A 12,398-nucleotide genomic window follows, 5' to 3' on the forward strand; every position below is an offset into this window, starting at 1 on the left:
GCTGTTTGATTTTTGGAGGTTCTGACTATCGTTTCGACGTTAATGTATCTGCATAGAACATCAAAAAGTGCCATATGCAACATTATTCTTCGTGTTTGCGAGGCTATTGTGCAAGTTTTATTCCAAGAAGTGAAGGTAAAAGTTTTATATACATCAGAGTATGTAATACATTCTATAATTTTTTCATGCATCTGGCACGCATATCAATTTTTTGCTATTATTCCGGCGGCCTCGCGTGATAATGTTGACAACAGATGCCGACAATCGTGTGTGAGACGTTGGCATTAGCAATCGCGCGACAATGCAAATGTTTTGTAATGAAATCTTCGTTTCAAGAGGAATCCCCAGTGGCCAAAAAACGGAGAGTTACTGCCAACTGATCCTCTGGTGGAATCGCTTCCCGAAAGTTTGTGTTGGTTTTGGACACAAGAGGAGCCACAAGTGATAACAAACCGCGGAAATCCTCCATACTCATCCTAACATAATTTCTAAAATGTGCGTCATCCTTTAGCGTTAATTCGCGAGAAACTCTCTCTGCCACCATCTACGCTTCCTCCGCCTTTTCTTCCTATCATCTTCCAAAAGAGCAAGTGTACCAGCACATAAAAATGTGAAATCTTCCAAATCGTCGTCGAAAGCTATCGCACAGTGATACATATCAACCAGTGTAAACGCACGCTCATACATGTATGAGGTTGATACTTGTCAACTCATACAAGTCACGATACATGTCGCAAAGTCGCATATACATGTATCTCATACATGTGCCGATACAAATGGCAGTGTAAACGCACCTTTAGACTGTGGTCGCGACTTTAATGTTCGACTGTGCTGACGTCATATTAGCAGGAAGTGCTGTGATACCCGTGTTTCCCTCTGATGATGTTTGGCGTCAGTAATCTTGAGAGTTTATCAGGAAAGATATGCCAGGGATATAAACAAACCAACTGTGTGTGTGTGTGTGTGTGTGTGTGGGCAGGCACATGGGAGATAAGTTGTGCGATTGAGATTGGATGTGTGGACAGTAATTATGGTTTCCGTTGCAAGGCTGAAGAATTATGTGATTGCAGGTCTTAGCGCTTGTGGGGGTGCAGCTATAGTATACTATGGACTTATTTTCGATAGAAACAGGAAACAGGCCTTGCAGGCAGCTTACACGGATAATTTTACACCAAGTGTTAAATGGGACAAAAACTGGGATAGGTTTGTATAGCTTATATCAAAATACCTCTTCAAGTGTTTGGTATTGTATGTTCTTATGCCGTGAAAAACTGCTGACTTGCGTTGGGGTTCCTTAACTTACTACAGTTGCAAAAATCTATTTGACTCTGTAAACGTTAACCCTCCTTACTTTTGTGATGTTGGACGTAGCGTATATTCTCAATTCTTACAGGATGGAGCCAACCTCACTTGTAAAATCTTCCAAAGGGAGTTCAGATGACAATAGGTATAACGAGGAGTTAGAGAAACAAAAGTCAACTGCTACACGTAATTTAATACTGATACGTCATGGTCAATATAACCTATCTGGCGAAACGGACGCCGAAAGAGTTTTAACTGAACTTGGTAAGTGAGATGTAAGTTTTTGAGTATTGATTTAATGATTCAAATTAAGACACCAAATGAAGTAACGATTGTCTTCTGCTACAGGAAGGAAGCAAGCAGCTCTGACAGGGCAGAGATTGAAGGAACTTGATATGCCTTATACGTGTCTTATTCGCTCCACAATGGCACGAGCTGTGGAAACTGCAAAAATTATACATAGCTACTTGCCAGATGTACCAGTGCAGGATTGCAATATGCTGGAGGAGGGTGCGCCAATACCACCGGAGCCACCAGTTGGACACTGGAAACCAGAAGTATTTGTATGTCTGATTTTAAAAAATCGAATTATTGCAAAAAGAAATTTTCCTAAAACCGTATTTGATCATTTAACAAGAATGTTGTTTGGAAAATAGCATCCACTTATCAATTCCCATAATGTTGAATGTATGCACTGTCAGTTACAGAACTTCACTTTTAGTGGAAGGTGCATGGAATGGAAGTGATCGCTGATGTGGAAAGAGAAGTGTCACAGCAGGAATATATCAATCATGTTGCAGAGAAGGCAGCGTATTTAAGTGCTACAGTCTTGTAGTTGAAATTGCATTGTACTGTCATAATACTGCTGTGAATACAAATGAAACATAAGAAAATGACTATTTAGTGGTGATGGTGACATTTGTCAGGAAATGTTGGCAGAGATGGAGGCAAATTGACACCAGCCCAAAGTTGCCAGGCTCTAGGATACACATAACTCATCCACAGAATTGCCTTGAACCATGGCTTTCAGGATGTCATGTGAAAAGGAAGTTACTAATTACTACAAATAGGCCCTAACACATATCAAAACTAAATTTTATCATTGTAGAGCTCACTGATGATGCCTTGAAAAGTAAAAGGGTATAATGCTTCTGGGATACATAAAATACAGTGCAGCAAGAAAAGGCAGTTTTTGTTTACAAAACAAATACCATAAAAGAGCTTGTCTAGAAGGGCAAGCTGTAGGGTGTACAGTAGATCCCCAAAAAGGAAACTGTCAGTCTTCACAGTTAGGCTATAATTTTCTCAGCTGATAATGTGATGTGAAACAGAGGTGAATTTGAAATGTGGTTTATGATGCACATTGTCTTACTGAGGAATAAGTCTAAAACACTGTAAATTTCAGCAGTTTCATGCCCTAATTGTATGCTTACTAAATACACTACTGTTATAATCTGTACCATCAGCAAATGACAACTTCAAATCTATGTAGTGAATTATACAATTAGAATGAGACAATAAACTAGTGTGGCCCAGCTGCTAAATGACCAGTCTCTAATGAAGGAGAAATGTTCAGAGAGTATCATTGTGTTTGCCTTCAATAGCTTTACACATTGCAGTTTTTCTGTTCCTCCAGGTCATTAATTTAAACTACTGGAAAGTTATCTAGTAGAAAATATACAACTGATGGAGCAGAAACTTAAAGTATATGTTCTATTGCATACTTAACAACTGCTCAAACACTATGATTTGAAATTGCTTATGCAGGATCAACTTTCATTTCATTGTAATGCCTTGGTTTTATTTTCTCGTAGGTCTTGAGCAGTGTTCAATTTCTCTCTTTGTCAAAAACCATACAGCTTTGCAACAGGCTCAATGGAGACAGTTGGAAGGGGTAAATTGTCTTCCACAACTTGTTTTGGAAGAATGATGTGGTCAGAAATTGCTAAATGGTTTCTCATATTCTTCCGAATAAGAGCTACATAAAGCATTGAATAGTTTAACACCATGCTTAGGATTCAGCTCAAATTGATCAGGTGTAAAATGAAGTAAATACATGGAAATATATATTAAAATGTATTATGATATAGAATTTAAAGCTCTTAGATGATTGTGTTACAAATGAAGTAAACTTCAGATGACAGGAGCATTAAATTTGCGCCAAATGAGGACTGATCTTCAGAACATTGCATTAAAAGTCTAGCTTGTAACCTATTGTGCTACAAGCAAAAATGTATTCATATGAAGTTTTTACTTACATCCAAATAATCCTCTCACAAATTCACATGTAGTTACCCCCTTCATTTGGATATCTACAGGGTTATTACAAATGATTGAAGCGATTTCACAGCTCTACAATAACTTTATTATTTGAGATATTTTCACTATGCTTTGCATACACATACAAAAACTCAGTTTGTTTAGGCATTCACAAATGTTCGATATGTGCCCCTTTAGTGATTCGGCAGACATCAAGCCGATAATCAAGTTCCTCCCACACTCAGCGCAGCATGTCCCCATCAATGAGTTTGAAAACATTGATGCGAGCTCGCAGTTCTGGCACGTTTCTTGGTAGAGGAGGTTTAAACACTGAATCTTTCACATAACCCCACAGAAAGAAATCGCATGGGGTTAAGTCGGGAGAGCGTGGAGGCCATGACATGAATTGCTGATCATGATCTCCACCACGACCGATCCGTCGGTTTTCCAATCTCCTGTTTAAGAAATGCCGAACATCATGATGGAAGTGCGGTGGAGTACCATCCTGTTGAAAGATGAAGTCGGCGCTGTCGGTCTCCAGTTGTGGCATGAGACAATTTTCCAGCATGTCCAGATACACGTGTCCTGTAACGTTTTTTTCGCAGAAGAAAAAGGGGCCGTAAACTTTAAACCGTGAGATTGCACAAAACACGTTAACTTTTGGTGAATTGCGAATTTGCTGCACGAATGCGTGAGGATTCTCTACCGCCCAGATTCGCACATTGTGTCTGTTCACTTCACCATTAAGAAAAAATGTTGCTTCATCACTGAAAACAAGTTTCGCACTGAATGCATCCTCTTCCATGAGCTGTTTCAACCGCGCCGAAAATTCAAAGCGTTTGACTTTGCCATCGGGTGTCAGGGCTTGTAGCAATTGTAAACGGTAAGGCTTCTGCTTTAGCCTTTACCGTAAGATTTTCCAAACTGTCGGCTGTGGTACGTTTAGCTCCCTGCTTGCTTTATTCGTCGACTTCCGCGGGCTACGCGTGAAACTTGCCCGCACATGTTCAACCGTTTCTTTGCTCACTGCTGGCCGACCCGTTGATTTCCCCTTACAGAGGCATCCAGAAGCTTTAAACTGCGCATACCTTTGCCGAATGGAGTTAGCAGTTGGTGGATCTTTGTTGAACTTCGTCCTGAAGTGTCGTTGCACTGTTATGACTGACTGATGTGAGTGCATTTCAAGCACGACATACGCTTTCTTGGCTCCTGTCACCATTTTGTCTCACTGCGCTCTCGAGCGCTCTGGTGGCAGAAACCTGAAGTGCGGCTTCAGCCGAACAGAACTTTATGAGTTTTTCTACGTATCTGTAGTGTGTCGTGACCATATGTCAATGAATGGAGCTACAGTGAATTTATGAAATCACTTCAATCATTTGTAATAGCCCTGTATGAGCAAGTCGCTTACACACCCTCTTATTCTTGGAACACTCAAAAACAGTTTTTTTGTCATTTTTTATTGATGTATTTGTACAGTGTTCTACTACTCACCAGTTGTAACTGATTTTCTGAAACGTAATTTCCAATACAAGGTATCGCTGCGAACAACCTTTATGACAGTTGGAGCAGCGTGCTAGCCAGTGATTTCGCAGGCATCCCATGATTCAAGTGGATCATTTTAGTGAGCGTTCAAGTTATTTGAATGTCGTTTGAATTTTTTTACGTACTGAAATTTGTGAGGAAATTTTATGCTTATGAAAACCATTTTAAACTATTTCCACAAAGTACTGAGATACTCTATTGCTATCATAACATTAATCAACAAATCTAAACGCACCTTTTTTGTCTGGTTTGTAAATGGGTAGATTCCTAATTTTTGGGGTTCTCAAGTCACTGGTGAAATCCATTTTTCTCTGCCATGTCACATTTCCTAGATATACAACAGACTGTCAAAAAGTACTAGCGAACAGTGACAAAATTAAATCGGACAAGAAATAAATATTCAGAACTTGATACTATTTAATATGTATATATGGACACCTTGCCAATGGAAGATATGAATGAATTAAAAACATATTTTCAGTTTTAATCTCCCATATTATTTGAAAAATGTGGCAGTGCTCTTCTATTGTTTGCTGATTCATCACTCTCCCTAACAAGACCCCAGTAATAGTCACCCATCATCAAAGGGCTCCAATGATTTTGATAAAGGTTTTCAATGACATTAGCCTCTTTGGGTATTGAAATGAATCAGTAGTAACAGTTGAAAATTTGTGCCAGACCGGAGTCCAACTGAGACCTCCTGCTTAATGCGAGTGGTCATGTTAACAGTCTAAGCCATATGAGTACACTTCACATTGAATCCAGCCTATTACATACTAAAAGTGTAGGGGGAAACAAGGAGGTGGCTGCTATAATGCTGTAGCCCAATTTTAAATGTTAATAATTCATCAACTTACTTGGTGATAAACTTGGTTACCACCCTTCAGGAATCTTAAACTGGGAGTCTTAAAGGCACTGAATATCATGAAATGACTTCGGGATGGGATAAGATCATGGGAAATTGGTACGGGGAATGGCAGATGCTATTCCTACAATTTTACTATGTGGAGTAGGGCAAATAATAGGTGCACCATGTGTATGGTTATCATTAACTTCCTGTTGTGGTGCCTTTGGAGCTAGACACTGGGGGTGCCAGTTTAACAGCTGCTGCCTACTATAGTGTCATTCTTAACTTCTGACCAGCAATGGAAAAACTACATCTTTCCATCTAGTGGCATCTACACAGTACACAGCATTTTTATTAGGCCCAAGAATTCTGCCTTACTTACCGGCAATATTTACCCACTAGAGGAACAACTTTCCAGCAATTGCCTACAAATAAGACACTTAAGGACCAGCGCAAAAGAGCACTTACGTGACAAGAAGCATAAAGGCTCTTTAAAAAGTTTGCAGTAAGAGCCTTACTGTGAGCATCCCAGTTTCATATTACACAAATTACTGGATCAACTGTGAAGTAGTAGCTCTGGCAAACAGTGAATTTGTTGTGTTGTACACACAGCCCAATCTAGAGAATGCCTTTTACTGTTTCATTGTTTTCTCTCATAAATTGCTCAGACACACCTTCTGTAAGAATTCACTATATATGACACTGAATGAAAACTTTTTAGGCACACATGCAGCTGAGAGATGACCCCATCATATACGAGGGTAATCCCAAAAGTAAGGTCTCCTATTTTTTTTTAATTAGTACATAGAACTGTTTATTTCTACAATGGTTTACATCAGTTTACAGCATGAACATTTAGCTACTTTTTGACATAATCACTATTTCTGTTGATGCATTTTTGTAGACACTGTGGCAATTTTTGTATGCCCATGTCATACCAGCTCACTGCCATGCTGTTCAGAAAGTTATGGACCTCTTCTTTCACCTCGTTGTCAGAGCTGAATCGTTTTCTGGCCAAATGTTCTTTTAAACTAGGGCAAAGGTGATAGTCACTGGGCGCGTCAAGTCAGGACTATAGGGTGGGTGGGTGATTATGTTCCACTGAAACTGTTGCAGGAGAGCTACGGTTTGCCGAGCGATGTATGGGCAAGCGTTGTCATGGAGAATGTGTACACCCTTGCTCAACATTCCTCTTCTCAGGTTCTGAATTGCCCGTTTGAGTTTCACAATACCTGTCAGCGCTAATTGTGGTCCCAATGGGCATAAAGCTGACCAACAATAACCCTTTCAGATTCCAAAAAGCGGTTGTCATGACTTTAACGGCAGACCGTTTGTTTGAATTTCCGCGGCTTTGCCGAAGAAGGATGCCTCAATGGCATGATTGTTGCTTGGTCTCAGGTGTAAAGTGGTATGCCCAGTTTTCGTCACCCATGACAATTGAGTCCAGAAAGTTGTCCTGTTTGTCTGCAAGGCGGTGAAGAAATGTGCGGAAAGCATCAACTCATTGGCACATGGGGTCCTCAGTCAGCATGCGTGACACCCATCTTGCGCACACCTTCTGGTAATTCAATGTTTCCTTTAAAGTTCTGTGAGCGGTGCTTCGAGAAACCTCAGGAACCGTTGTGCAGTGTTCACCCAGGGTGATCCGCCGATCTTCACGCATGCTTTGCTCAACCTTCAACACTGTCTCCTCAGAAATTAACGGTCTCCCGCTCGTGAATTTCGGTCCGACCAGCTGCAAACACTCTACACCACTTGCGAACATTTTAGACATCCGTGCACAACTCACCATACACTTCCATCAATTGGTGATTGATTTCAATCGGTGCAGTGCCCTTTGCATTAAAAAACCGAATAACTGCGTGCAGTTCGCACTTGGCGGTAACATCCAACAGGAGCTCCATTCTCAATGGCTGCCAAGCCAAGACAGCACCTCAGTGTGGCATGTGCATATTTATACACAGTGCGTGAAGCTCTCTTCATAACAGTGTGACCAACCGCCACACAGAGTTCTGTACTTATAAAAAAATAGGAGACCTCACTTTTGGGATTACCCTCATAGTTAATCTGCTCTAATTCTTTGAATGCCCTTCAGGTTACGCATAGCTGATGGTGGGTGTAGTAGTTATGAATGGGAGTTGAAAGTGCTGGTCTGAAAGTTCCCAATGATTTTTAAAAATCATGATACATGAAATATTGTATAAGATAGAAGACAATTTTCTTGTATTATAGTTACATATCACACTTTGCACAAGAAGTCTTAGCATGCCAATTGCTGCAGTATTCAGAGACATGGATTGATCTTTGGGTACCTATTCTCAGTGAATAGTATCTGTGCAAACAGATTAGATCTCCAGCTGTGTACAAGGCATGAGGATAAAATCTGTCATTTCTGTTGAACCCCGTCTTTCCACTGGCAGTGAGAAAGTTATGTAGTTTGAGAGTACCTCCAAAGCCTGTGGTCTGTGTTATTGATTAGTCATACAGAAGTCTGGTATTCAGTTTGTAGTATTCAAACAAGGCTTTTCAGTGATGGGAAAATTTGGAATAGAGTTCAGTCATCCTTGTGGGGTCAAAAGAGAAGCTACTTCAGAAAATAAGTAGCAAAATTGATACGCAAGATGCTAAATTAGGATCAAATTTAAGCATGCGAACATAACATTTAATACAGTTATCAGCCTCGTAATAGCTGATTCACTGCTCTGCTGTTCACACTTAAGTGCCTGACAGAGGGTTCTTTGAACCACTTTCACACTATTTCTTTATAATTGTACTCCTTAACAGCATGTGGAGAAAATGCAGGCTTAAATCTTTGTGTATAAACTCTGATTTCTCTTGTTTATTACTATGATCATTTCTCCCTGTGTAGGTTGGTGACAAAGTATGTTCACATACAGAAGAGAAAGTTGGTGACTGAAATTTTGTGAAAATACCAGGCTGCAACAAAAAAGGCCTTTGTTTTAATGAATACCACTCCAACTCACTTATCATATCCATGACACTTTCTTCCCTATTTTGCAATAACACAAACCAAGCTGTTGCTGTTTGGACTTTTCAGTGCCCTCTGCCAATCCTATCTAGGTCAGATCCCATACAACACAGCAATGCAGGATGAAGGAGCATAGTGTAGGCTGCTTCTTTAGTAGATGTATTGCACCTTGTAAGTGCCTGCCAATGAAACAGACTTTGTTCTGCCTTTCCCACAATATTGTCTATGTGATGTTTTCAATTTAAGCTGTCTGTAATTTTAATTCCTAGGCATTTAGTTGAATTGACAGTCATTAAATTTGTGTGATCTATCATGTGACCAAAATTTAATGGGTTGTTTTTCATAGTCTTGTGGATGAGACCACACTTTTTCTTATTCAGAGACAGTTGCCACTTTTCAAACCATGTCTATGTCATTTTGAAATTGGTTTTAATCTTCTGGTGACTCTCTGAGACAATAAATGACAGCATCATCTGCAAACATTCTAAATCATTTATATAGATTAGGAACAGCAGAGGGCGGAGAACACTTCCTTGGGAACGCTGGATATCACTTCTGTTTTACCCAATGATTTTCCTTCTGTTACTACATACTGTGACATTTCTGATAAGAAGTGATGAATCCAGTCCACACAACTGGGGCTGTACTCCACAGGCGTGCAGTTTGATTTGAAGTCTCTTTTGAGATTGTCCGGTGTCCAGTACACACTGTTATGCCAATTCACGGTTCCATTAAGTTCAAATTGTGGCTCGTCACTACCTTCGTCACAAATTGTTATTCATCAGTTACCATTTGCTGATAACATTCGCAAAATTGCATTCGGCAATCAGGATTGTCGTCATTAATCGTGTTCAGTAATCATGGAATGTAAACTCTCCACTTTGCAGCTTTCAGAATGCGAACCCCCGCTTCATGTGCACATTGCATAGCAGACTTCTGTGGAGAATTAACACGTTCCCAACACAAGCTTTACGATCTAATTGGTGACAAGCAAGCAGATACACATTTGGCACCTGCTGATTTTTCTGATTTTGGCTTAGAGGATGTGGTGTGCATACACAAGAGTTTTGAGCCTTCCCTATTGCATGCAAATGTCGCATGATGGCAGGGTGATCACAGTTCATCATATTTTCCAGTTCTTGAGTACACTGATGTGGCTCATTGTGGATTAAAGCTTTCAAACAATCTTCGCGAAACCCTGGAGGTCTTCCTGTGAATGCAGTCACTGACATCAAAGTGATCCTCCTTAAGCTGAGAAAACCATTTTCTTGCTGTGCTCTGGCCAATGACATTATCCTCGTACAAATGTTTCTGCTATCACCCCTCTATTGTACTCAAACAGAAGAATATGTTGGAAGTGTTGTGATTTCTCCACTTGGCACTCCATTTTCTAGCCTACACATCTCCACTCACCATCTCCAAACAACAAAATGGCAATATGTAATCTCAAATAGCAACAGTGAACTAAAAATGAAAAGTAACAACCAATAAAAAAACCTAGAGCAACCGGAATACCAACACGCAAAACAAAAGCTCTGTGAACTTATGCATCCACCTAATTCTTGTCCCTTGAACTTCGTACGCTATTGTAATACTATATGTTGTGGTTAGCATACATGCTAAAGGCTTTAGAGTGTTTCTGCCTTTTTCTCAAGGTGCATTCCACCAATCACACTACCCAAGAATTCAACTGTTTGTCTTGAGGCTCCTGTGTGGGAGATATTCCTATCCTCATAGGGCACTGCATCGGAAATAAGTGATATCACACCCATTGTATCTTGCAGGGGCTATACAGCAACTAGTCCCTTCTTGTATTGTATATCCTTCAATGACTGCTCCCTTGCATCTTATAACTAGTAGAGGAGGACAGTAGTGACTTGGTGAGTGTAACTGATTACCATTGTATAATATGGTCCAGTCAGATCAGTGTAGGCAATGTATTAACTGTTTATTAACTGTTTATTTGTGAAATGAAGGAAAGGCTTAAGTTTGTCTCATGATCTGCCTTCGACTTTAGCAGTCTGTGGGACAAAATGAGCATCTGAGTAAAACCTACCTATTGTTCCTCATGTTCAGAGGAAGGTAAGGAGATGAATGCCAAAAAGTGAGATAAAGAATCACAACCCTCTGTTTTAGATTCTCATTTGCCTTTATTGTGAAAGCAGTTTGGTTCTATACATCAACACTGATACAAGCAATTCCTGCTGCTAATAAGCACCTGTGACACAAAGTCTACTACTGTCTCTGAAGCAAGAGGAAATTGCAGCCAAAATAAAACTGCAGGAGTAATGTAAGTTTTTAGATTTCAGTCTGTGTCACTGCAGACCACTGTAATAACCTCCTGTACTTTGTAAAAGGAAAATAGAATAAAAGCTGATTTCAAACTCCTGGCATAGAACAGGGTCATTTGTATGAATGTTAAGGAAACCGATTTCAAAACCACTGACTTACCTATGTTTGGCAACGACAGGCTGCACAAAAACAAGTCGGTATATCTCTAAGGCAGGTGAATGTTTTAGTTTCATCCCTCCCCCCATGAGAGATCGTGTGCTAATACTGTGCAATACTGTCCCCAGTCAACAATGACCTTGAGTTCTGTGAGGAAGTGTGTGCACAAGTTTCTTTGTGTATACCATATCCAGTTGAAGCCTGTAGTTGATAATTAGATCCTGTAGAATTACCACACTATGGGGATGTTTGGTAGGGTGCACGAGTGTCTGTCAAACCAGGAGTCTATGCGTGCAACTGTAAACACAGACCGAGCGAAGTAACGTAGTGCTTAGCACACTCGACTTGCATTTGGAAGGATGATGGTTGAAACCCGCGTTCAGCCATCCTGATTTGCATTTTCTGTGATTTTGCTAAATCACTCAAGGCAAATGCCAAGATGGTTCCTTTGAAAGGGCATGGCTGCACTCCTTCTCCATCTGTGCCTAATTCGAGGTTGTGCCCCATCTGTAATGACATCGTTGTTTTTCAGATGTTTAAACACTAATCTCCTCCTCCTCCTCCTCCTCCATGAACATGGCTTTCATCTTTTAAGAAGAAAGTCTCCACAGCGTACTAACCATAAAGGTGTAGGAGCAGCAATAGCAATATTGAAATTTAAAAAAAAAGTCCTGATTCATGTTCACAGTAATCTGAATGAGTGGGCCCAGTTCATGTTATGAAAAATGCTCCTGCACCTCCGCCCCCCCCCCCCCTCCCTCTCTCTCTCTCTCTCTCTCTCTCTCTCTCTCTCTCTCTCTCCAAGCGCATTACCGAATGGTCTCTCGCTTGAACTGCATGGTCTCTTGCTTGAACTGCATTTGACACCTTGCATCTTTTGAAAAGAGGAAAGATCGTGACTACATGGGCCATACTACGGGGGTTAGTTATAAAGTCTCAATCATCACAATGAAAACAAAAAAAGGGTAACAATGAAACTTGGTAAAGTGTTGGCCCTTCTACATAATCACT

General features: G+C 40.4%; 1 protein-coding gene across 5 annotated transcripts in view; it reads left to right on the forward strand.

The window, feature by feature from the left end:
- Positions 1-932: 932 nt before the first annotated feature.
- LOC126418660 (serine/threonine-protein phosphatase PGAM5, mitochondrial) overlaps positions 933-12,398 on the forward strand; it is a 38,379-nt gene continuing 26,913 nt past the window's right edge. The window contains exons 1-3 of one of the 5 annotated variants that reach the window (XM_050085542.1): positions 933-1,203; positions 1,394-1,566; positions 1,651-1,865. In XM_050085542.1, the coding sequence (XP_049941499.1) occupies positions 1,031-1,203; positions 1,394-1,566; positions 1,651-1,865 (561 nt within the window). In that variant the 5' untranslated portion in view covers positions 933-1,030. The remainder of the gene's footprint in view (positions 1,204-1,393; positions 1,567-1,650; positions 1,866-12,398) is intronic. The other 4 variants (XM_050085543.1, XR_007575884.1, XM_050085541.1 and 1 more) reach the window with 4 other exon arrangements.

This window comes from Schistocerca serialis, chromosome 9 (assembly GCF_023864345.2).
Source record: "Schistocerca serialis cubense isolate TAMUIC-IGC-003099 chromosome 9, iqSchSeri2.2, whole genome shotgun sequence".
Taxonomy (NCBI): Eukaryota; Metazoa; Arthropoda; class Insecta; order Orthoptera; family Acrididae; genus Schistocerca; species Schistocerca serialis.